The sequence below is a fragment of the Aythya fuligula genome, chromosome 7 (assembly GCF_009819795.1).
Source record: "Aythya fuligula isolate bAytFul2 chromosome 7, bAytFul2.pri, whole genome shotgun sequence".
In the NCBI taxonomy this organism is placed as follows: Eukaryota; Metazoa; Chordata; class Aves; order Anseriformes; family Anatidae; genus Aythya; species Aythya fuligula.
The window spans coordinates 36,069,201-36,095,484 of NC_045565.1; the positions used below are offsets into that span (position 1 = coordinate 36,069,201).

At 38.0% G+C, this 26,284-nt stretch overlaps 1 protein-coding gene across 1 annotated transcript in view; it reads left to right on the forward strand.

Annotated features, from left to right (window-relative positions):
* Nucleotides 1–876: 876 nt before the first annotated feature.
* The window catches only part of MGMT (O-6-methylguanine-DNA methyltransferase), a 156,938-nt gene continuing 131,530 nt past the window's right edge, over nt 877–26,284 (forward strand). Inside the window, exons 1-3 of the mRNA XM_032191580.1 lie at nt 877–897; nt 1,643–1,686; nt 15,051–15,190. Coding sequence (XP_032047471.1) covers nt 1,663–1,686; nt 15,051–15,190 — 164 coding nt within the window. The 5' untranslated portion in view covers nt 877–897; nt 1,643–1,662. The remainder of the gene's footprint in view (nt 898–1,642; nt 1,687–15,050; nt 15,191–26,284) is intronic.

Sequence of the window (26,284 nt, forward strand, 5' to 3'; positions counted from 1 at the left end):
AGAATGCGGTGTTGGGAGATTTATCTCGAGATGAATAACTCCAAATTGCAGTGTATTTTTTTTAGCTGAATTGAGACCCTGGGTTGTTACCAGCAGGAATCAGAAGGGATTTGGTAAACTCTCAGCCTGATACTCTTAGGCAGGGAGAGGACTGGCAATTCAATGCGGTGGAGCAGCAGTGCTGTCCCCAGGGTGCTGCAGTGCCTGCGGGACTCCCGTGTCCCTTCCCAGCCTGTGCAGGGGCACAGGAACGCCAGGAGGACAGACGGCCAGAAAGTCGTGGTGTCTCTGTGTGATGCTGGCTTCCTTTGCTGGATTCACACACTGCTGCTCTTAGTACTTTGAGCCAGATTAGAGAACAGTTTCTGGGTAAATCTGCTTTTCGAAGCTAATTTTCTAGCTTCACCCTTCAGGAAAATCTGAAAAAGCTGACTGTTGCTTTGTCCTTTGAAAGTTCGAGTTTGGAACTGACAATAGAAATAAATTGCTATTTTATTGTTAGCTCTATCACAGATGCCTTAAGTAATATTAGTAGATTGCTTGCCTGCCTGACTGATTCACAGTTAGACATGGAATTAGTGATCTTTACAATCCCTACCTTGCAAGGCTATGATTTTTAGAATATTTAAAATATAATTTGGGATCTTAATTTTAAACTCTTAAAATAATTAAGATGTAGCATTAAGATTAGGTATTACAGTTTTCTTGTAAGTAGTCTGGAGGGGGCTGTAAGTTTGTTCCTGTCGTGGACGCTGAGGCTTGGAATGCTTCAAAGTGCTCGGAAAGCCTCAGCCATCGGTGTCACGTCTTTGTTTGTCATGGGCAGGTACAGTTAATCTCCCGGTCCTGTATTGAGTTCCCTGCCTGAAGTGGAGGAGTTCCCTTTGAACTCTGTCTGTAAGTCAGGACTCTGAGCTTTGGCAGTCCCCTTGCTTTTCAAAAACGTAATGCTTATCGCAAATCTTTGCAGAGATACAGTGATCCTAACTAAATAGCACTGAAAAGAAAATAAAGGAGAAAAACTAAATGCCAAGGAAATAAGAATTTCTTTTATTTCAAAGATAAGCTCTTTTTTGTTGTTGTTTTTGTGGTGTATAAATGATTTTGCTATTTCATACTCCAGTGCTAATAATTGAAGTTAACATTTCTTATGTACTTCTTAGTGTTTTGCAAACTGTACTTTCAAACCCAGAATATAAGTATGTAAGTTGTTTGCTTTCATTTCTTAAAACGTGTCATTTCCTACAATATAAAAGGTTGTTTATTTCACTAAATAACTCAGAAGTGCATTACTGCCAGTACAAGAATTTCTTAAATTAATAGTGAGTCTTAGAGAGCGTTGTTATTTGAAAGATCAAAGTTTTGTAGTGCTTGTTATTGAAAGAAGTCTTCAGTGTGTCATCTGTCGATTTTGACTCTTAACAAGCAAAGCTGACCTAAAGAACATTAAAATTCCTGGTTGTTTGGGGAAAAAAAAAAGCGTACTCCCTTTTGATATTATTTACACTGAAAAAATAGAGCCTAGTTAAAAACTGATACAAAGCTAGTTATAAGAAAAATGATCAAATTGACATGCTAGTCTTCCTTGGTATTCAAATTAAATTTCAATCTAACTGATATTATATTTTTTTTTTCCTTACAGATAGAGATCTTTCATCTAGCATGGCATCGAGGCGTGTTCCAAAAGTAAGTTTCTGGTAAAATAGCCTTGCATTTAGGTGTACATTAGGAGTCCAGCATTACAAAAGAGTTCACGTAACATAGTTTGTTTTTTCCCCAGTGTCCAGCAGTCAGTATTAAGGATTCAGTTGACAAGATTGATGCTGCATTGTAAATCTCTGTAGCTCTGTCATGGTTGGTAACAGGCATCAGTGGACCTTTCCTCATCACGTATCTATCTTCCACAGAGCGGAAACTAATAGGACAATGCTACAGTTTCAGTTTTAAGTTAGCTGTTTGCTTCCATTTCCTAATAGAAATTTCATTTGTGAAAAATATGAAAAATAAATGCATGTTTAATTTTGGGGCTTAATGCTTCGGTGAGGTACATGTAGAGAAATAACTGTTTGTAGTAAAATAAGAGTGTATGGCTGTTTATCAAGAAATTCAGAATGGTTTTCCTTACTGAAAGACAGGCACCAACAAATTTATACTCAATAAACATAGTCTTCAAATAATTGAAATGAACTTTGAAAATACTAATACTTTTTTTTTTTTTTTTTTCCTGTGGAATAGCCACTTTTGTAACATTAGTAATGCTCTTCTAGGAAAGTATTTTTAGTACAATCAAACTTGCATGTCTAACTATTCCTGCTGGCAACTTCTATCACTATTAAAAATGTCTTAATAGTGGTATCTCTTGTGTTTTTAATCTGCTTCGTGTAACATAATGTGGCTTAGAAAAGCAGTATTTTGGCATATTTTGTCTTTTCATTCATTTGTAGAAGATTTTCTTTCTCTTTTCCCTAAAGGATTTTTTTTTAATAGAATGGTTGAGGGAGAAATTAAATTATTGGGGGGAAATAAATTATTGTTTCACTTTTTCTTTTTAACAATCTTCTCTGTGCTTGTATTTGTGCTATGTACCTTCTAGTTGCAAACATTTTATAGCAGGTACCTTGAATAATTGCAGAGAAATACTTGAATATCTTGTGAACAACCAGGCACATGTGGAAGAGCTGCTAGTTCCCTCTCATTCAAAGCTAGGTGTGATATAGCTGGCAAGTGACATGAAACTAATAATTTATTATCTAACCTTTTCATTTCTCCCACTCTCACTTCTAGTTGAAAGGTGCAGTGTTAGCTGTGAGGGGAGCTTTCCCTTTTTGATATGTGGAAAGGCAGAAGGTTTAAGGTAAAATGTGAACTCTTGCAGCCCCATCTACAATGGGGACCGCAGGAGGAGTGCACACATAGCCACTGCTCCTCGACTCTTTGCTGCTGTTCCCCCCTTCCCATTCTGGATGCATATTAATATATGTAATGTAGCTCAGGTTTCCTTAGAATAGTGATATTTATAGTGTATGATTAGTTTACAGTTTTACAGTGAGCACAGCCACACGTTGGTGTGACACAATACATACCCGGCTCGTGTGTTTTGCAGAAATCAATAATCACTGACATAACGTGCTGACCAGTTTTTAAGCAGGGTGCTGAAAAATGGTTTCTGGAAGCAGCCAGATGTGGACGTTCTCCACAGCTGCTGGTTTTGTCTCTCGCTTGATCCCTGATTCTGTAGCTGTGTTGCGGTGACCAAGGATGTATGTTGGGCTTGAGGAAGAGGCTGAGATGTGACCATAGTTATGTGCATACATCAGAAATGTATGTTTAGGAATTTGGGGGTTTTATGGTCTTCTTATGACAATGTGGCTTTTTTTTTCTATTTCATGAGATTTAATTCTAAATGTAGTTCAGTTCTCTGGATATTTTGTAGTTATTACATTTAAACTTGATAAACAAATTCTTTTACTAACTGTAATGCTTTGTTCTCTGTTCTCAATATAGTGAAACACTTGTCCTGAATCAAACTGAAATTGGTAATGACAGGAAAATTCAGACTTTGTATGACAAGACTATAATGCTGTATTTTTGTATGAGTTTTTTTGACACCTGTCTTTTGTGTGTATATATTTTTCTGTACATGTATTTGTATTTTTAGTGAATTCTTAATACACAGATCACTGCTTCATTTATGCTTCAAGCTGTTCTACTCACTTTAAAAATTCCAATGAAATTCTTTTCTTGAACACAATTCAGATTCCTGACTCTCCTTTAGCCTAAAAAGGAGCACTATTAATGGTTTTGTTCATATTGCCTGGATTTATTCTGTTATTATTCTCTAGCTCCTGCTTTTCAGGTATAGCTATTTTGGTATTATAAAGAATGATGGATTATGTAGGAAAGTTTCTTTTGAAGCACTCCTGATATTGTGCAATGCACTTGGGGGTCAGCTACACTTGACTGATGCATGATTTATCCGATGTCCCTGCCACTTTCTGAGATAAAGCTGCTATTTTATCAAAAATGCCAGCAAGTGTGATTTAGAATTTATACACCTCCTTTTTTCAAATAATTGTTCTGATTACTCTCTGGCATGGCAATAAAATGATAAAGGTAATTGCACACGAATGTGAGATAGCACCAAAATACAATAAAATTAACCTGAATTAGCTTGACTTGTCGATGAGAAGTATTTATGAAATGTATTTTTGCAATAAGGGAGACTGATATTATAGCTGGAAGGTGAGTTATTGCCTTAATGTAATACAGTTTGAAATTTAAAAAAGAGACTGTTACAGTTGAGGGTGATTGTGCCTTTGAAATTAAGTTGAAGTGATTCTTATAATTGGCAGCAATAATGCATTGTGAAGGTAATATCTTTTATTGTGTTATGCCTAGTTGCATTATCTTTTATTTAGCTGGTCCTGACTTCAGCTCTGCAGAGAACGCAAGAAGGAGCAGATCAAGAATTTTGTGGGTTTAGGTGATAAAAATTTGAAATGTTACCTTATATTAAAGTCATTCTTGTGCTAGATTTTTTCATTTTTTAGTCCATTTTCAGTTCCGATGAACCTGATACAGGTCTCATTTGATTAAACTTTCATCTCTTTTCCTTGTATTAGCGTAGCTGCCTTATATTTACATACACAGCTGAACCATGTAACAGGAGTGCACTTAGTCTTTCTGTATGTATGCATGCATATATATCAGGTGCTAATTTTGTTAGCTAAATTTTGTATTTCTTTAATGTCTCAAAATATGACCACCTCTTATTAAAAAAAGCACATAGAGACACTTGTACCCTCAGTACTTTGGTAATTACAGAATAGATTGTAAAATGTTGACTAATATATTGAGTTTCTTATTTTTTAATTGATGAACACTTCTGCAAAATCCAGAAAACTGCATGATATCTAGTTCTCCTTTGTGTGAGACTTCTTAAAAACTCAAACCAGTAGCAACTAAGGATCAGTTGTGGAGACCTTCTAATTTTAGAGACCATATTCTTCATCTTTTATGTTTTATTATGATATTTGTTTCTTCACCTGTTTGGCAACAGATTCCTTTATTTTTAGTGGTTTATGCCATGTGATTGCATCTTAAAACAGTGAACTACTGAACAAAGTATAACTTTGCTTGTAGTGCATCGCCCAGTGCTTCTAATTGAATCTTCTGGCATGTGATTCCCAATCTAAAAATAAGAGGGGCTTAATCCATCTGTAGGTCATCAGTATGGTAAGAATAACAACATGCTTCCACATCCCATGGCAGATACAGCGAGTAGTGTGGCTTACAAAGGGATTGCTGGTGGGATTTACAGGTCCTATCAAACCGCCAGGAATGTATACAATTATGGCTTCTGTCTTTGCTATTTGTGGTATAGTTTGCTTGTTGCGGAAATATCTTGCCCTGAGCTGTCTTTTTTTTTTTTTTCCCCCATTTTCCTGCCACTCCATTTCTTGCCCACTTCTACTCCAGTTCGTTGTATTATCTCACCACCCACCATTTCAAAAACATATCCGAAAGTAACTGGGAGCCTCCAAACTTAAGGCAGGTTGTTTATTTCCATTTTCTTTCTAGGTACAGAGATGCTTAGGGTTGTCATGACTCAAGCTTGAAACCTGGATGTCATCCCACTGTAACTTCTAATGTGTATAGTTTACTAACCATGCTTTTGGATTTGAATGCTGCATGTAGAAATTTGACTTATTTTCAAAATATTCATCTTAGCTTCATGCTATTGATATAAAATGACATACATATTCTACAGTATGTATGTTTTAAACTACATTATACAGTGGCTGCTGCACATTCGTAGCATTGAAGTTTTTTACGTAAGTAAGAGCTGGGGAGGATACAGAAAGTGCTTGTTTACTTTCAGGGGGGAGAGATTCAGGAAAAGGCTTCAGTACATACTTGTAGGAAATAGTACAGCCGAATTCCTGTTTAAACAGTCCATTAAGGTCTTGTGTTTAAGTATCTCCTGATACTAATGTCTCAAAGCTTGGCATGCGAACAATAGATGAAGTAGAAAAATGTGCTAACTGAACGTTGCCTGGAACACGATAGCAATGACCCACCTGCCTCTTCTAAAGGAGAGGAATTAATTCTATTGCAATTAAAATATCATCCTTTAAGTAAAATAAAGATGTCCGAGGTAGCCATGGTAAGTACACTGGGAACTTGCCATTTGACAAACCAGTGTAACTCCTCTCTGCCAAAACAGCCGACTGAAGACTTAGCCAAAGAGCTAGAGGCTACTGCTGCTTGGAAATGCACTTTTATAGCTTGGCATTTCGGGGTCTTTTGATTGCCATCCAAAGAGGATTAGTAATATAATACGATGGGACAACAGAAATTTGCTCTTGTTGCCTTTGATTGTTTAATAAAGAATTATGTGTTTGCTCTTGTTGAATACTTTTTAAATGCTGTAGGAAGCAAACGTTGCTGTCTGGGCACATGAATGTGTTTCCCTCTGTTTTGTCAGGGGCTTGTGTGCAGTACATTTTCTAATAAGTCAAGAGTGATTCACTTCGTCAGGGGTGATTTTTTAGTGGCTACTGTGCCACTACTAAATATAGGCTTGTATAAGGTCAAACAGTGCAGTTTAACTCAGTACCTTAATAGTTTTTTTATGGGATTGGTTCTTTGGAAGGTAAAGAACTTGTTACATCACCCTAAACTAACCCTGGATTTTATTAGGCTGACTAGCATTTCCTTTTCAGATGTCCCTCGGCCAGGAAATGAGAATAGGTTTGGTTTTCACACCTCTGAACAGGGTTGGGTTTACTTAGAGAACCTCTGCATGTGTTAGTAAGGTACTGGAGAATGTCCAGGCTACCGTATTTCATAATATGAGAGCTGTATGTTTGAACTCTGTTTTAATAGGTTAAAATTGTACAGAGATCAGTGGTAGACACCGAAGAGCAAGGCCAGGGCCTTGGGAAGCCCCCAACTGCTGCCCTGTGCTATGGCACTTGTGCAGTGCTAGCAAATTTGGTCCTGGTGAGCTACTGCTCTGGTCGGGCAAGGCCACGATGGCAGGATGTCGGTAGGGGATGTGATGGGGTTGATGAATCCTCTTTTTGAGGAATTGCTTAAATATTTAGGTGTTGCGGATGACAGAAGCAGTGCTGTTAGCTGCTACAGCTATCCAGAAAGGCGCACAACAGGTTTCCAACAAAAGGCTACTGGAAGGTTGGGATCTGCTTTACCCCCGAAAATGGCCAATTTGGCAGCACTTCACATGGCACGAGAAAATGTGCACATCATCTAAAGCAGTATATTTCAGTGCAGCTTTTGTTTAAAAGCCTTATCTGGATCGCAGTCCTGTTCATCTGTGGAGGTGTTTATTACTGTTGCAGCAAGGACAAAAATATATGGACCTAATATTTATTCTAGCAAGCCAAAAGTTTGCTTTGAATGCTAGAGGAAGAAGAATTGCAAATAGTGTGTACATTTATAGTGGTCTGTGTCCATATGGGTGGTGATGGAAAGTATTTCACATTAACCTGACCCAATATGACTTGCATTTTATATCAAAGGTAACTCACCTTTTTAAACTGCTATATTGCATCTTAAAAACAAGAATATATTGAGTATCACTGCTGAATGTTTTAATATGTGAAGAGAAAACTTCCCATGTTTCGGAGTGGTTTTTTTTGTGTTGTTTTTTTTTTTTTGATATGGAAACTGTTCTGAGTGTTTACATGGTTTAGTAAGCATTAAGTAGGGTCTGCTCACTTTAAAGGTGTTCCTTGAAGAGCTGCATTTTAGCATGTGAATAGGAGACAATTAATTTGTACAACCGATTTTTTTGTTGTCACTGAAACTGAAGTCCCTATAATAATGTGCCTTTGCTGACCTGGTTTATCTTTTTTTTTTTTATTTTACCTATCTGCAAAACGTATCTTGAATAAATGAATTTGTGTATCTGATATTAAAGCATGAATCTCCATTTATAAAAAAAATGTCATGAAACTGCGGCTAACTTGTCCCTGTCATGGTTAGCCATGGCAGGCAGTAGGAGAAGTTTTGTCCTTTTCCCTAGTTATGTTGTGGTAGCACATATAGATGTGTGCTAAGATGCCACGGGGAGAAACACTGTGGAAATTGGAACACTAAAATGGTGTAAAAAAAATTTAAAATTTAAAAAAATAAATAAATATTAAAAGAACATGTTTTGGGTGCAGGGGACGGTGCAACCTTCTCTTGTTTTACAGTAGGCAAGGAGAAATCCTGCCCTAAGTTCCAGGACACCTTTCTCACAGCCTCAGCAGTCTAATTTAAGGTGTCAGACTTGCAGGGACCTCTTTGGATCAGGCATCTGTACAGCTTTAGCGTTTGCTACGTTATGTTCAGCTGGAAATTGTTGTACTTGTTCATGAGAAGAAACAGCTTTTAGAGAAGTTTGGATTTTCTTTGGAAGAAATCAAACGTTGCATAGTAAGCAAAAGTACCAAGAGTCACATAAATTCTGTTCATTTGGATGGCAAAAATACAGATGCTCACTGCAGACAGATACAGGAGTGGGCATTTTCACCTTGTATTTTGATGACATGGCATGCATCCTCTGTTTTCTTCCCAGTCCTTAAATGTTTGTCGGCTTAAAACATTCCATTTATAGAAGTGGCATTCTCGTTTAAGACTAGCTGCATAAGCTTGGAAAATTGCTTTTCACGCTGAACTATATGTGCAAAAGCGCACTGCCTTTACTATTAATATAACTTTTCCCATATTCTTGACATACAATGGATTATTTCCTTTTAAATAAACAGGCAGAAACCAGTAAAACAAATACAGGAAGTTTTAAACTATTAAGGAGATGTTTAGAGAACTATAATTCAATGGAGACCTTGTGTGAGTGGACCACTGCCATGCGCAGGCTTGCCGGCACCCGTGCCAAACGGGGTGCCGTGGTCAGCCTCGCTAGTGGGCTCGGTCACCCTGGCGGTGGGGGCAAAAGCTGGGTGCAATTAAAATGCTTTTGAAAGCCATGTTAGAGGTTGTGTTTCTAAATTATAACTTCACGGCATTGTATTTACAATGTTCACAGCAGATTTTAATGACTTTTTTTTTTTTTTCTGTTCACTTAGTTGTCTCAGCGTGGACCAGCAACTGCAGTTTCCAAAATCTCAGCTAAGGGTACAACTGCACAGGCAACCTTTAGGGAACCTCCTAACTGAAAGGCTCGCCACTGCTGCTGCCTTATTACATGGGTGATACGCTCACCTCTACGCTTCAGGATGGACAAGGTGTTTGTAAGCAGTCAGCTCTCCTCTGTCCTGGTGATCGTACGGCCAGGGAGATGGTGATGATGGAGATGGACACTTCCCAAGTTCTTATTTCTTATGGCAGCCCCTGGTTGGTTTTGCCTTGACAAATACCACTGATGTGAATACCACTGAAGTGATTTAATAAGGGTTTTGTTATGAGAAGGATGTAAACTTACTGGATCAGGAAGAATGACTGTAGCAACATGACTGAAATGAAGTAGCAAATTGCCAGACCATTACAGGTACATGTGAAGCATACGCCTGAAGTTCAAATCCAATATTTCAAGCTTTCACTGAATTTTAATTCAGAACTCAAATCAATAAAAAGCAGGTTTGAGAACACTACAATACTCAAAAGAAAGACACATTTAATACTTGAGGACTGGTATTTCTTTCCTGTAATTAGGATGAAGAAGCAACTTTCCTGGCATTTATTGATCATCCTCTCAAACAACAAATTCGTGGTGTAGTTTTGGCAAGTCACTGATATTATGTGGCATCAGAGAAACAACGCCGGTGCTTAGGATTTATAACTTACATACTAGCTTCAAATGCACATAAGTTAGACTATTGAAGTGATTTTTCCTTTGGATATATTTGTACTTCATTACACCTTGAGAGGGATGGACTAGCATCGAGGTCCAAGCAGAAGTATCGTCAAACTGATTTGGTCTTTTTGGATAATGTGTCCAGAAATTCAGCTTTTATAGCTAAGAATACTGATGGTTTGTGCTACCAGCAGGTACAGCATTATTCAGGATCCTTTTGGACAATAGCAGCTGACAATTATCTTTAATTTTAGAAGGATGTAGTTACATGCTAGCCCAACATAGAAACCCAGTATAACATCTCAGTGGGCTCTTTGTAAATAACTGTAACTTTGCTGTGGATGAACTGGGGAGGGAATTTTCAAAGGTGCCGTGGTGGCTGTTCTAGAAGTGGTAGAAGCACGATGATCTTCGTGTTTGGGAAATGACTAGTGAAATCGGGGAAATATTTTTAATGCAACTTTTCCCTGTTGCTTCTATTTATGTTATCAGGTAGTTTGGCTAAACAGTTAATACATGTACCTTGGTTTATCTGAAAAGATCAAGAGACGCATTTATTTCTTGGAGGTGACTGTGGTATCTCACTGATCAATGCCCTGGTACTCTTGGTTTAAACAATAAGATAAAACTGTGTTATGTATGAGGACACATTGCTTTAGATCTAGCAGTTGTGAGAACACTTTTATTTTGATTCTTGGAAATACTAGAATGAAAAAAAATATCATGAAGGTTTCCGTTTCAAGTTCAGACATGCTGTAGCCTGATGGAAAAAGTCTTTTAAATCCAATAAATTCTTGCTAAAGCAGAGTGCAGTAAATAGCAAAATCAGATGGGTTTAGGTCAGAGACACTGCTCTGGCTCCTTCCTAATGGGAAGGATTCACCTCCCTGATAACATTGAGAGAAACAGGCGTGAAAAAGTGTCATCTTTGGCTTCTTGAAGAGAAGCCTTCAGCCAGACCTTGCTTTAAGACGAGTCTGATATCCCAAAGGCTGAATGCTCGTGGTGGCTGTGAGCACAGCCCAGGGCAGAGCTGGTGCCTTCCACCCAGGGCAGTGCTGTGAGAACACAATTGAATTTTTCCAGTGAAAATTTGTGTTCTCCAGGGTTTTAGCACTGCATGCACTTACTGGGGGGTCTTTAAGAGGAGAATATGGGAAAAGGTGGAATGTGCATTCATGAATATACTTTGCATTCTTCTCCTTCAGTAATGGTAAGTTGGGGCACAGTGCTGAAGTGCAGGAAATGCCGTGAGCTTTGCTCTCTTGACTCGTCTTCCGGAAAACACAAACCTCTTGAGAGAACAGGAAGCATGGAAATGCTCTGCGACAGTCTTTGTGAACCTCCTTGATCCTCAAGATTGCTCTGTGCGTTTTTTCCATGTATCCATTCCCCATTATAGACAGGAGCTGGATTCTGGTTCTCAGCCTGTAGACCACGATATGGGAATTTCTGGTTTTTAGGAACAGTCGAATGTAGAAAATAACTTTGAATTATTTACTGTAATGTGAAAGATCATTAATGCAAATTTAAATAAAATCTGTATTTAATCAAATTGAAGGTATGTTTTAGTACTGAAAACCTTGGCTGCAGCCAGACTGTTAAACTGAATTACTGCGGAAGGTGTGAGAGGTGAAGATTTTTATGGGCAAGTCATCAAGCTAATGCTCACTTTTGGGTTCACGGCACCTAGTTTAGGAGATAAAACTCGTTGCTGTTTGGAATCCCTTGCATCTGAACCTCAGAAAAGCAATTTCAGTGGCACATCTCAGTTTCCTAGTGGTGTTCGTGGAGCTGACGTGTAACGTGGGGCCCGTTGGAGCAGTGCAGCATCACCGAGGCACGTGCCACTTCCAAGTCACAGGAGCACGCCTGGAAAATGAGGCTCCTCTGTATAGGACATTAACTCATAAATCATGCTAATATTCTCCCTGATAAATCTCCTACTATGACAACCTTTTGATACTCATCTGTTATTAAAGACAAAAAGCACTTCATTCTGCTGGCTAGCAGTGGTCTTCCAATTCTATATGGAGCATTTAGCTGTCTGAGGGGCAAACTCACATATGCTGTACTTCGGGGTTTTGTGCAGCAAGACCCTGAGGCTCACAGGGTTTTACTTTCTGTAAAAGTCCTGTTTTACTCTCTTTGTTTTCTTTTTTACCTAATAAACTTTAAAATTCTGAGATAGTTGGACACAGATTTGTAGGTATTATAGTGAAAAGGGAGAGAGAAGGTGGAATTCACACTCTACCTCATCCAAGTTGCTCAAATTATTTGTTTACATAAACTTGAGAAGAAAGGCAGAAAGCAGTTCATTTGGGTTTATTACATTTCTGCTTTAAGCAGTCATTCATTTCTAGTTCTCACTGCTTTAACGAGGGCACAAGAGGGAAAACAGGGTTAGGCAAACTGTGCCTTCAGCGGATCGATATGGGTAAAGCAAGTTTCAGCATCCAGCTGCCTGCAGCAAATGATGGCTAAGTATTTGGTAATTTCAGCTGGTCAAGTTTAAAGTCTGTTGGTTTTATTTATTTATTTATTTATTTATTTTGTATCTGTAAACTTGTAACAAATTTAAATCTTGATTAAATTTTCACTTCAATTTAAAATATCACTGCCTGCAGTAGTGTATCATTACCTCGATCTTCGCTGGCATATCTAAGTAGCTACAAGTAAATAGTGAAAAGGTGCATTAACGTCTGGACAGAGGATGGTGTATTGTACATATGGACAGTGACCTTCATGTTTGAAGCTCCCAACCCAACTGCATATGTATGTGGATGTGTCATGCAATTTTGTTTTTTATAAAAATAAAACTTTTAATATTGCTGCCCAGTGCATCTGATAATCAAGACTGAACATACTAGTGATTGCTCAAGGTTTTCATCTACAAAGCTGGCTTCGGCTTGGTGTTAACTTACAGGGTTATTTATAGTGTTCTGTTACATGCTGCATCCTGTGTTTTGTTATAATGAAAAAGCTGTCTTCATATAACTAAGTTGTTATATTCACAGAATACATGGTATGAGGTTCAGTGCATCTAGTTTAGGGCTGTCACACAAATAAAAATGAAGAATGTGTACTGTTTTTTCCAAATATGTGAACTTGTATGTTGCTTTCTCTTTTTTTTTTTTTTTTAAACTAACATTTCTGCAGTGACATGCTGCTCAGAAAAAAATTCACCCATTTCCTCTCCTTGAGCAAGGAGTGGGGAAGAAGTTTGTTGAAAAGGTGACTTTCTTTGTACCATTAGCAAACATTTGCTTATTTAGCAAAAAGCTGATTTGGATTGCAGTCAAATGAACCACTGAGAACCCATAATTATTCAGATATGGTTTACTGTGCAGAAATTTTCTAAGCTAAGAGTAAATTTGAGCTTTTTTCAGCATGTCTGTAGCTGAAGAATTGCTTAAGTTCTTCCCAAATTTGCTTCATAAGTTCAAGGATAAGCTTACTTTGATTTACTTTTGTTCTGGTGGGCAAAACTGTCTACTTGATTTTTTTCCTTCCCTCTCCACTGATGTGTATCTTACTCACAGGTTTGACTTCATTTCGTAGCACTTGAAAAGCAGGATTTCAAAAGAATTTCTCTCATTTGGAAAATAAAAAATAAATAGTATTGTACAACTGTGGACAGTGATCAGCTATAAGTCAGATGCACAGATCTGCCTGGCTCATGATGCGCCTCTGGTCTGTGACTGTGCTCTTAACTCAGTGTCCTGGTTTCTTAGGCACTTCTGCTCTTACCTGAGACTTTCATCAGGCTTTCAGCATCATCCTCCTCACTACAGGGCATGTTCCCTCCATGATCAAGAGTGAGGGGTGTTGGGGAGCTGCTCTCTGGTACCCTCTCCCTAATCTGCAGAGACTCCAGCAGGAGTTCAGCAGCTCCGAACTGCCCCTCCTGGGGTACGGTCCCTGATGCCCCATCTCCCACAGTGCAGCAAAACTGTGCTCTGCCTTTCTGCCCCTCCTCAGGTTCAGTGAGTTGGTGTTAATACTAATTCATCCCTCAGAAAAAAAAATAAAAAATGAAATACTCTTTTAAAGTTCTTCAAGAAAATGAAGAAGGAACAGAGGAGCAGAACTCGAACATGCGAACAGCTAGCTGGCTCAGATCTGGGAGGCTCAGTTCTAAAAACTGGCAGTCTTGATTTTTGAAGGCATCTCTGTCACAGGTCAGGCAGACTTCAGGGAGATTTGGGTCAGACTGAAAAATGGTTCAAATACTGGTCGAAATACCAAACTACACAAAATAAGTTTGTGTAGATGTCTTTGGAGACTGTGCTGGTTCTGAGTATTACAAAAAACAGTCAATTATTCAGATATCATGCAAATTGCTGATTAGCTATATGGTCATAGTGGTTTTAAAAAACAAGAAACCATTTTGGTCTTCCAGACCAGGATGTTACCAAGATGTTTGCTCATCAAGTTATCTTGTGTTGGCTCTTCGGAGCAAAGGTTTTCATTGTCCTGCTTGCACCATTCCCATCGTGATGTGATCCAAACCTAAAGTTTGGTGTCTGGGAGACTTTTCAATGAAAATTTTCAGTCCTGTTACTATTGTTAACGATTTTACAAACCAAACTTCAAATACAACTCCAATATCTACTGATTCAGACTGTTAAGCCAAGAAGAATTTGATGTGAAAGTTATTGTGGGTCTTGAACAATATTGAGAAATGCGTGGCATCGGTTTCCAACTACATCCTATCAGTAACTGTAAAACCAGACTGGTAACAATGGGAATAAACAATGTTGCTACGGAATGATTGATTTTTTCATACATTTTTCCAGCAGACATATTCTATTTGCGTTCCCGCAGTTATTTGCATAACATTGCTGCTGTAAGGCGGTGAATATGCTTTGTTGTCATAATAACCCTTTTGAAATCAGTGTCAAAACACTTCACATCGGATGTTAGCTGATAAACCAACCATGAAACTTCTATTACTCGTGATTTTTATGAAGGTCACTGTTCTGTTAACATTTCTTTTTTCTTTTTTTCTTTTTTTTAAGACTTTGATTTAGATGCTGACTTTTCAGGATGGCTCACTCGAAGTTAAGAGTTTTGGAAGTAAAAGACACAGTTGAAGAGACTTGAAATACTGTTTTGTGTGTTGTTTTTTTTTTCAAATTATTTTTGAAAACTACACAAAATACATTGAGATGACTGTCCCTTGGTGACAATGCACACAATTAGAGTTGTTTGTTTTTATGAACAGGTAACTTCCAAAGAGGGAGCATCTCAGTGCAAGGAGAAGCATGCAGTTCTGCTTAGCCCCGTGGGAAAACTGGAGATATCTGGGTGTGAAACAGGCTTACATGAAATAAAACTTCCAAAAATGAGTGTGCTGCCAAATGGGTAAGTTCATGTCCTATTGATCCTATGTTTGAGTGTGTAGCAGAGGAAACAGATTGCCCAGAGGATCTAAGGCAGTCTGTGTGTGCTTGTTTCTACCAGCTGTATCGAAAACACACTTTCTCCTGTGAGAGGCAAAGCAGCCCTGAGCACCTTTAAGGAATGGCAGTTGCAGAATGCACTATTCTCTACATCCTTAATATTAGCTAAAAAAAAGTCCTAAAAGACAAGCATTCTTAAAAGAGGTTTTGAATGTATGTCCTGCCCCATAATTTTGGACATACCTGTGAATCTGCCACTGACAAGTGACACTTCCCGGTGTGTTTTGTAAAGCTTTATATAGATAGATATACTCCAACAGGCAGAATTAGGTTTGAATAAGTCATTACTGCAAACTACTAATGATATCTTTGGTTTGTTTTTATAATTTATAATGTCTTCTGGAGTTCAGAGGGTATATATGAAAGGGGAGGTAGTGTCTCAAATGTAGGACTGATTGAGGAGGTACTGGTATTTTTTATGGTTGATGGAAATGCTTTTCAGTCTACTGAAGTACTGTCCTGTTTGGATCCTTTTTTCTGTATATTTTTTTTTCCTTATTTGTGACAAAAAGCTGATATTTTTAGAAGAAATACCAAATTCTTTTCTTTGTCATGTTCTTTCCTGGTATGGATTTTCCTTTGCCAAAATTGCTATATGCCAAAGTTCTCTTCCAAATCTTCAGCCAAAATTAAAGCTACTAACATTAATTATGAAGGCCTGTTTCCTCAGCCATTTTCTGGTAATGAAGTTGCAGCCTTTGCCACAGTCTTACAACAGTGTTTTGTTTTGTTTTGTTTTTCTGATACGACTCAAACAGGTTTCATTTTCTTCCCTCCATATTGTCCTTTCCCACTCTGCTTTTCTCTTTTTAAAAATTTCCTTTGACTTGTGGGATTCTCCCTTTTCCCTTTTTCAATTTTATTACCCTTGTAGTTTTTTAAGTGTGCATAACATTAATCACAAATATGAAGCATAATGTGTATGGTTGAAATATGTTTTTGCCTCTAATTCTAAAACCTTCAAGCCCTTGGATTTGACAGTTTTGCTAACTCTAGTGATATGGAAATAAGTACTTCAGTTTCCTTCATACGCTGATTGTGGTATTGGATTTCTGCTGATGAGGAATGAAAGTAAAACAGTATTTAGGATAAGGCTGAAGGTTGCCTTTGCTACAGAACAGCTTCTGGATGGAGCACAACTAAAGCAGGTGATGACTCTTTACCTTTGAGAAGAGAACACATCAGTGAGTGGGTGGAGGAATAGTAAGATGAATCTCTAAATACCCTGGAAGATGGTGAATACAAGAAATAGTATTTTCTTTTGTATGAAAACAAAAGCTGAAGAAAAAAACAGTCATGAAGTTAGAGGTATTAACAAATACAGGCTTGACTTGAAATTACATTATTGGAAGAAAGTAATTCAAGACTATTAATTGGTAAAGGCCAAGAAGGCAGGTGGGGAAGTATTGTTATACTAGTAAGAGGTAAGAGCAAAAGGTAAGAGCAAAGATCTATTGTTATGACTTCTATCTTTAATGCTGAGTTTTTAAATGTTTCACTTAATAACTTGCCATCTATCTTTTTTTTTTTGAACAATGTTTTCAGGGACAGTAGAATATTACTAGAGCAAGTGGGGGTGGGGGGGACAGAGTAGAGAAATTGGTCTTTCAGACACAAGCTGTTCTCCACAAAAATACACTTGTGTGCCCCAAACTACATTTTTTTTTTTTACCCATTTTTGCACAAATGAAAGATGGTGCTACTTACAAACTGTGTGTTACTCCCATCCTTAAATAAGTCTAGCTATAAGGCCAGATCTATTTATTGGATACAGAGAGCTTCTGTTTTGCATTGTGGCAGGATTTGCCACTTGCTGACATGTACTATGGCCAGGTTGGTTGGTTGAAGAAGGATCTCATGACTTTGTTCTTCAGGCAGAAGTCAGGAACGTAGATTCTTTTCCTCTTTCTTTAATTTTTTGTTTGAACTTGATGCATCCATTTTTTTCTGCACTGAGCTGACTTAATTTCCCAGTCTCCCAGAAGCATTGAGGCTTTAGTAGCATCTTGATAACACTTAGCTTATCAGCTTGCAGGATTTTTTTTGCAAAAATTGTTATATTGCAGAGGGAATATTACTGGAGAGTGATCCAGTAGTTAAAAGTATGTAGGTTATTCTTACAATTACTTCAGGAACTTAAATCTGAAAAATGGGTGGAAGGTGGGACTTTCTTTTGTCTTACCTGATGATAAAGTTCTAAAAATTTTAAAGCTGTCTGTAAATGTTTGTGCTGAAGTATAACATTTAATCTCTTCTACTCATCGCTAGTGAATAGCTGTTAAATCTGGCCTCATTATTTTTGACAGAATAAAATAAAAACAAAGCAGTGCCCAGTGTTTCTCCTAACTGGCTAATAAACACCATGGTAAGGAGATTGGGTAGGAAAAAAACAAACAAACAAAAAAAAAAAAACATAAGAAACATAAAAATTGATTTTAAAGGACCCCTGTCAGAGAGAACCATAATGAGCACAAGTCTAGTAATAAATATTGGTATTCAGCACCACAGTTGCTGAGACTTTTAATGTAGAATTGCATGTAACAATCAATATAGATTTTAGGGTTTTTTAACAACAAAAATAAGTAAACCTTTGAAATATATAAATACTTAAGACTTGCAATCTGTCAGACAAACCTGCTAGTTGTAGAAAAATCTGATAAGAGCACCTGGTTAATGGCATAATCGGGTTGTGGAGATCTTCCTCTGTTTTACAGCTTGTAAAATGCTCTGCAATTAATCACCTGAGATTACAACCTATTCTGTGATGGCTCTCCTTAAAACTTAAGAACACAGACTGTAATGTAGACTAAAAGGAGAAGCAACAAAGTAAAATTCAGCTTTCAGTATGCTTGAAAGAAATTGATCTATTAATGAGATGAAACTAATTGTAATAACCTGAGGTTATTCTGCTCCTTGTGAAACTAGCAGGGTTTAAAAGTCAAGGCATGTAATGGCATAATGATTTCTGTTTGGGGAGGAGGAATTTCTATTCAAGCTTCATATATATGTAAGGGAAAATATAGATAGGTAGGTAGATAGATAGATTTTTTAAATAAAAGGAATTTCAGCTAAAAATAATCTTTAAAGTTTTAATTTTCTGAATGTGGACTAAAAATGTTTCTAACAGTTTTGCAATCTAAGTGCAGTGCTAACACTTCGTTGTCCTAAACCAGTAACCTGAAAGCACCTGTTCCTATTTTAGTTTGAGTATTAAGTCGTGGATTGACTTGTTCACTGGCCATTTAATTTGGCATTGTGAATTAATCTAAGATTAATAAGGTCTGAGATACCCAAATCAGAACCAGGAGCGATTATGTTGGTATCATAACCAGTGGGTTGGCTGGAACAGGGTTTGATGCCAATATGTGGTACGTTGCTGGCTGTGGTATTTTATTCCACACACAGCCCCATATGGAGGTGCGGGCTTTGGGTTCACAGCCCGACTAAAGGACCACGTATTTGTTATTGGGTTGTTTCCGAAGCAAGTTGCTATGTATTGCTTCAGGATTGTGAGGTGTGGAAGAAGTATACTTAAGGTGAAGCTTGTTTTTATAAATTTCTCCCTTCTCTAGGAACTTCAGGTTCACAGTTCACATTTTTATAAAAAGCTAAAAGTATATATTATATTTTTAGTACTGTATCAGCCATTGTATTTCTTTCTTTCAGTGTATACAAATATTGCCTTCTTGATCAAAAGTAATGCCTCTTTCCTCCACCGTTCCTGCCTGAAATACTGCCAGTGTTTAACTCTATTTGCTCACGTCCAAAAGAAAAACTTGTGGTTTCTTTTTTCCACTGTTTTTTTCCACTTCTAAGTGTCTTTAGCAGCTTCAAAGTTTCAGATTTAGTTTTCTCATTCTTCTACTTCATCCTGCAGTGTTCTCACCCTGGGATGGTTGTTTGGAAATTTTTTACTCCTGAACTGCAGTGATAAATCAGCAGCTTGGTGGTTAGTGCCACATTTGTGACTTTTGTCAACAATAGCAGGAAGCATGCTGGTATCTTCCTCCACTAAATATTTGCAGCAGAACATGCTTTGGGAAGGTGGGGATGTGGATGTAGCAGTTAGGATGCCAGGGCAGGAACAGTTTTCGGCTGTGTTGCAGTAGTGCAGATTCCTGCAGGAATTCCCTGTGCCATGGGTGGAAGTCGTGCCGGGGTTCCTGCCAGCGCCCTCTCACATGGACCTGGGGAATTGGGTACTTGTCAGCGTGGATGTGGATTTGAACTCAAGACTGCAGAGAAGTCACTAGTGTACTGCAATTTCTCGTTTCCCCCTATCTTACTGACAGTCAGAGGAGGAGGAGGAATGAGGAACCTCTTTGGCCATTCCTCGATTAGTAATCTGCCCACACCTTTCAAGGGTGAATCTACAGTTCAGAAAGTTAGCCGGTGTTTCAGTCTCTCTGCCAGATTAACATTATCAGAAACTCTCTGGAATCTTTCTAAACAGGTTTCCAGCCATTTCAGATTCAAAGAAAATCTCAGGTGTGTCAAAATGCAGCTAACGCAGCGGTGTATGGGAGTCTGATAAGAGCCTAGAACAATAACTTGGAGAGGTGCGAACCACTCCGTTCATCTCCAAGGTATTTAATCATAGCCAGTGATGATGGTTTAAATGTCAACTTTGCTAACTGTTTCATTCCTCATACTGTAAAATTTACTGTGAGTGATATCTCACTTTGATGCCACAAGTGGGAGGCATTTGGGAGAGTGCCACTCCTCCTATTTTTCCAATAAGCATCAGCCAAGGCTAAGAAACTTAGTGGAGCTCAGGGGCATACTAAAAACCAGCTGAAGGAGATAGGTATGCAACTACTCCACTTAGCTGTTTTGAATAAATGTCTGTTTTACCACAAACACCTGAAGTTAAGCGAGTTAAGTGTACAGAGGGTTATTGGCAGTAATGTGGAAGAGGTGTGATTATTCCCCGTTCAGTTCTTCCTTAAAATTGTTGTGTGACAGTAGAGATTTTATAATTGAAGTGGAATTGGAGAAAACCTGATGGAGACAAAGTACACACCTGGGGGAAAAATAGCTAATGATTTTGTGATGATCTCTAAACGTAGAGCAGGGGAAAAAAGGTGTACTAGATACTTCTCTGAAACTTCAGCTAGTTGTAGCATCAGCTCTATACACTTAATGGCATTTCTTCAGGAAAGGCATGGTGTATCTGGAAGGAACCACTGGGTTGTTTTCCTACTGGAGATGGTATTTGCAGCCATTATTCTTGTGCAAGTAGAGCTGTGTAGCTGCTTATTTCATAAGGCCAAGACCACTGTCCATATGGAAGCATCCTATGGTCCACACACAACATTAAAAAAGAAAATCATAAGAAATCTCTCTACTTCTTGCAAAATTATCTTTATTTTTGGTTGGTTTTCTTACCAGCAAGTTCTGTTGCAGTGTTTGTCCTCTGTAAGGTCATAGTCCTGCCCCCACAGGGGAAGATGTTAAAACATTGACTGTGGACAAGTCCAGATGCATCGCTTTCCTGCCAGCTGAAACGGAGCTCTTACTATTGTAAATACCATAATCATCCAAGCTGACGGCATTTATCAATGATCAAAGTATGTTTTGCATGGCACTTTCCTTTTTTATAGTTTAATGTATTTAATTACTGTTTACAGTGACTGGAAAATGGTTCATTAGATGGATCTTTTGTAGGCATTAATATAAACAGATTAGGTTTGGGATACAGTCTGCATTTGATGTGAGTCTGAATGTATTAAGTCCCTCGGTAGAGGCTAGGTGAAAGGCTTGGACTGCTGCACGTGCTCTTGGCTTCTGTACTTTGTTCCCAAAAGCTTCAAGATACAGCTATGGCTGACTTGAGAGTGTCATCCTTCTGCGGTACAGCTTTTCTTCTCTTTCCATTAAACCATTCCGAGTTGAATATCTTGTGTGGTGTTCTTTAAAGGCCCCGGGATTAAAAGTCTTCCAGCCGTGCCTCTTCCTGATGGGATCCCTGTTATTACTTTTAAAGCTCCTTTTCCTGTGCCTTCTTCCAGAAAGTCATCTTCCCCTCCCCAGCCAGTTGGAGCAGCTGAAGCATTTAGAAAGCTCTTTCACTCCAGATCACCTTGTCCGTGACACCGGGGAGCCTGCAGCAGCCGTGAACAAGCAGCATTTAAACTTTTAGCTAGTGAAGCAAGCACTTGGCTTGTGCCACAGAGGTCTTCACAAATAAATCCAGCCAGGACACGACGCTGTCGGGCTGCTGTGTAAGTGCCAAAAGTATGGTTGCAACTTCAGCGTGTGTGGTGCTGCTGTGTTAGATTTTTAGCTGTTGGACACCTGGCTGTTTCAGAATAAACCTCTGAGTATGATTATAGCTAGTAACCTGAGTGCTTCAAGGATTCCTGCCTGTATTTTGTCATTCTTGAGCATTTTAGGTTAGAAAGCCAAAAGGGATGTAATTTACTGCTCGCCTGGTAAAAGGACCGCAGCACAGTCCAACCTGTTGGGCAAAATCCAGGCAGGTTTTTAGACCTTTAGTTTGCTTGAAAATGAAAGGAATGCCCTAAATGTGAGCCCGTGCAGCAAGGTACCGGTGCTCTGTGTTGGGCTGTTCTTTGGTCTGCTTTTCTCTTGCATTTTAACCCTTCACCATCCTAACAATGTTCATGTATATATTGATGCACAAATTGAAAGTAGATTTTGGGTGTCTGTGTAGAATGATCACCAAAAGGAGAAGGTCAGTCTTACCTCATACATCTGTCTATTTTTTAGTCTTTCATTTCTGCATGTTGTTTAACTTGTGGCACTTAGGCTGCCACAAACCTCATTGAGTGTTCTGCTGCTTGACTTAAGCATCTGCATCTTTTCTTTCTAGATAATAGGGAGATTATGCTTGTTACTTTTTTCAAATTATTGCAAAATACCAGGAGGAGGTATATTTAAAAGAAAAAAAGAAAAAAAGAAATATTACCTTCTCTGGAAGAAGTGTCTACAAATATCCAGGCATCAATCTTTATTTCAGCAGATTCAATGGATGTGGCAGGAAGAGTTATTATATAGCATAGTCCTCCTTTTATTAAAAATAAACTGGGCTAGTTTTTTTCTCAGTTTCTTGTGGAGATGCTACAGATTGTTTATGCTGCATCAAGATAAGAAAACTTTTTATTGGAAATGGTGCTTCAAAAACTTAAGCAAAATAAAGTGTAAAAACATCTAGAAAGTTTAGACTTTGTCAAACAAACCCTTACGCATAGTACAGCTCAAATGCTTAGTTTCATATCTTTTTTGAAATGGTTTGCTTTACTGGCAGGCGTGGATGGTAAACTTTATTTTGCATGAGTGGAAAAAAAATAAAAAATTCCTTTTTCACTTAAACTGAAGTGAATCTCAAGCAACTCGTCTGTAATCAATACTGTACTTTAGATGTGTTATTTTTCCTGACAGCACTGCTGCATTTCTATTCATCTGTCAAAGATAGTATTGCAAGATTCAAATAGGAGTGCTTTTTGCAAGTCTTCACAGTTGTGTTTTTTTCCCATAAATCTAACTGGAGAAGCCTTTGAGGACTCTACTTTAAAATAAATAAATAAATAAATTCTAGTGTACTAATTATTATTCATGCTAATAATCTGATGTTTTAAAATCTTTAATGTTAACACAGGCAATGTCCTGTCAAAATAGTCAAAGATCTGTTCTAGTGTACAGAAGAACAGCTTTGCTGCTAGACTTGTGTGTATTTGTAAAGCTGGGTGGCTGGCCAAGACTTCTAAGCAGGAAATGTTATAACAACACAGTGATCACATTTTACAGTGATGATATTTTAAAATGGCAAAAATAACAACAAACTGTATTAGATAATATAACTTGTGCAGGCACCCACTTGAAAATACCACAAATATGATGGGTTTATTTCTAGTGCAGAAGATATAGAGCCATAGTAGTTATGAAAAATAATTTTGCCAAAGAGGGTTGTGAGAATTTGTCTATGCAGCCTCATGTTTTCACAAAATTTCTCAAGAAAGAAATCTTTTCTTGACACCCTGCCCTATACTATGCCACAGATATTATGCCTGGTGTATCTTTACTAACTCCTTCTGTAATTCAGGCCATGAGCAGAACCTTTCCACTTCTCATGCCAGAGGTAGATTAATGCAGTGGAGCAGTTTTCCATTGCAAATCCTTGCTATAAAGATGGGCGAATGGACTGCATAATGCCGTGGATTATGTTTCTATTATAGATCAGAATTAGTGGGTATTCTTAAATATAGCAAATCTTCATCTTGGTTTTCTTCCCAGACTTCTCTAGTTCTCCAAAAATAATAATGATAGTAATAATAAAAATCTAGATACACAGACAGATAGTGCCAAGGATAGTTTATAGCCACAGAGTTGTTTTGAGAGGCCCACCTGGATAATAGGGCCCCTTCCTGCAGACCCGTGAGGGAACTGAATCCAAAACCAGTGTTTTGCTGAGCAGGCTGTGATGTCTACCTGAAGAGCCTTGAGTATGCCAATGCCATGATCAGAGCATTTATATACTGCTAGAAGAGTGTCAGGGTTGTTTGGGGTTTATCTGGTGTTTTCTGGTTTTGCCCATTTGTAGCTGGAGATGTCACAGCAACAGCCGGTCATCATTTGCTCCTTTGGTTCGTGCACTTGCAGTAAAGCTCACAAAGATCACATACATCATGCGTGTACTAATCACAGTTATTATAAAAAACCCTACCTTGATTCATTCTCTAAAGAAAACTTAACACTCCTAACTGGGTAGGACAAAACCCAGCGAATGATACTGGAATGCAGAGCTGCGAGGTATCAGTGCCCTTAGCCCCTGTGCCACTGCTGCAGTGGGTTCGCCTGTGCAATTACACCAATTTCAGTTAAATGCAAATGATCTTCAGAAAACCATGTCAGAACAGAAAGAGTTAAATTCTAAAATCTTATCCTGTAACTGTAAATGCCATTTTTCTTTCTTCACAAATGTAACCTTTTAACATTTATTTTTAGCTTTTGCATTAATATATGTAAAAATATTAAAAGCTCTTGTATATTACATTAAAAACTTATGTCAGCTGCCCTGCTTTTTCCTATTTATTAAAACTTTTCAAGCAGTGAAAACATTTTACTTGTTAATGAGGGGAAGAAGGAAAATTAATGACATAGAGCTTGGATCTTCCAAGATGTCTCCTTTTAACCATGCAAAACCAGCTCTTTTTCCTACACTATGTAGTTTAATTTCTGTGTTAGGGTTCAGTAAGCAAATGCAAATAGATTTAATGATTTGCATCAGTAGATCACTTCTCAGTTTAATATCCTCTGATATTTTGGTCAAGGACTTTTTCTTTGGAAGGCTAGTGCTGTTTTGTAGACTAAAAATATTAATAATGGTAGCATTGTTATGTTCAAGTAAAGCAAGGCAAATGTATAACTTATTCAAAAGCAGCATCTCGTATTATCTTCTCACCGAGATCATGCAGTGGAAAAAGTTATCCAGAAAAAGACACTTAAGAAATAATTGTGAATTGCTGATCATATTAAACATTTAGTACTGCTTTCCATATCACATCTCATCTCATTTTCCTTCAGTATCAGGGTTTTCAAATTCTGACACAAAGTGCTCCTGCCAGTAGTGAAGGACCTCGACCTGGCACTGGCACACAGAGTGGGTGCCACATCAGCTGGGATGGCTGGAGGCTGCAGGAGGACCCCACTGTACAGCCCACACCTCAGGCTTTTTTTGAAAGCCTCAAGCTTCTGGTTTTGCCTTTTGCTGTCAATATCAGCAGGTACAAAGCTGTTCCTAGAAACATGGTGATTTATATTTTCTGCATGTACTTTCTGCATATTAAATCTAAGTGTGATTTACATAGACTCAAATCCAAGTCCCATTGAAGTCTGGGAACTGTCACTTCAGCAGGAGGGACTGAGTGGTGCCTTGCAGTTCTTATAAACATTTCTGAAAGTTTTAAAATCTTAAATGCGTAAGTCTTATGTTAGCAAAACACATCAATAGGCAGTAACTGAGCTCTTCCATGCTGCTGGCATTATATGCCAGAGGCCAGTAAGGCTGATAATGGTAGGAGTTCACTGCAGACCATAGTGTTGAGAGAGGAATGGAAATGTCCATCTAGTAGTGTGGAACAGAGCTGCATCCTCCTCAAATTAGAAAAGACTTAATTGGCATTTTTTAAATCCATTGTCAAAGGATTTTGCATTATTTTTTCTGGTGAAAAGAAAATAACCGTTCCACTGTTAGGATGATTTCATCGCTGACATTGTCAGCAATTGCCTAACTACATCATCTTTAAGTCAAACTTCCCCAAATTCCTTAAAAGAGTTAAACTATTAAATGAAAAGAATTCTAGGGATTGATGTATCAGAGACAGACACCCAGCATCCGTCACTGCTAGTTCTCAGAAGTCCTGATTCAGTAGAAATAAGTTCCTATTGGATTCTGAAGAATTTAAAGTTGTTTAGTACATGCAATCCTTCAAGTGATAAATACTCACAATTGCCTCTTTGCTTATTAAAATGAGTGCTTGTTGGTGATAAAAGCTTTTTTGATTGCTTCTAAACTTCTGAGTGAACGTATTATGTCATAAACAGCAAATGTGAAATCCTGGTGATCATTTAATCAAATTAGGTTTTGAACAGCTATCAATTTCTTTAGTTAATTTTGACATTTGGGAGGCTTACTGTTGTAGTCTATTTATGAATTGTCATTCATACTAATAGATTTTTTTTAATTGCATTTTATTTTGCTAAGGAACTTCATAATATTGTAGATTTAAGCATGATTTTACAGATTGTCTGGTGTGAAAGAAGACTATTGTAGAGGATATTTCTTCTTGTGCTAGTTAAGGGCAGGAAGCAGTAAAACAACGAGGTGGAATTAAAATAAGTTTGTCTCAGACTATCAGTCGATTTTTGTTTTCATTTATCTCTCCTCATCGTTAGTGATGCATGCCCCTGATTTGGTCATCCCACAGTTAGGTTTTCCTCGTGTTCAGGCTATTATGATTAACGTAGTCTCTCT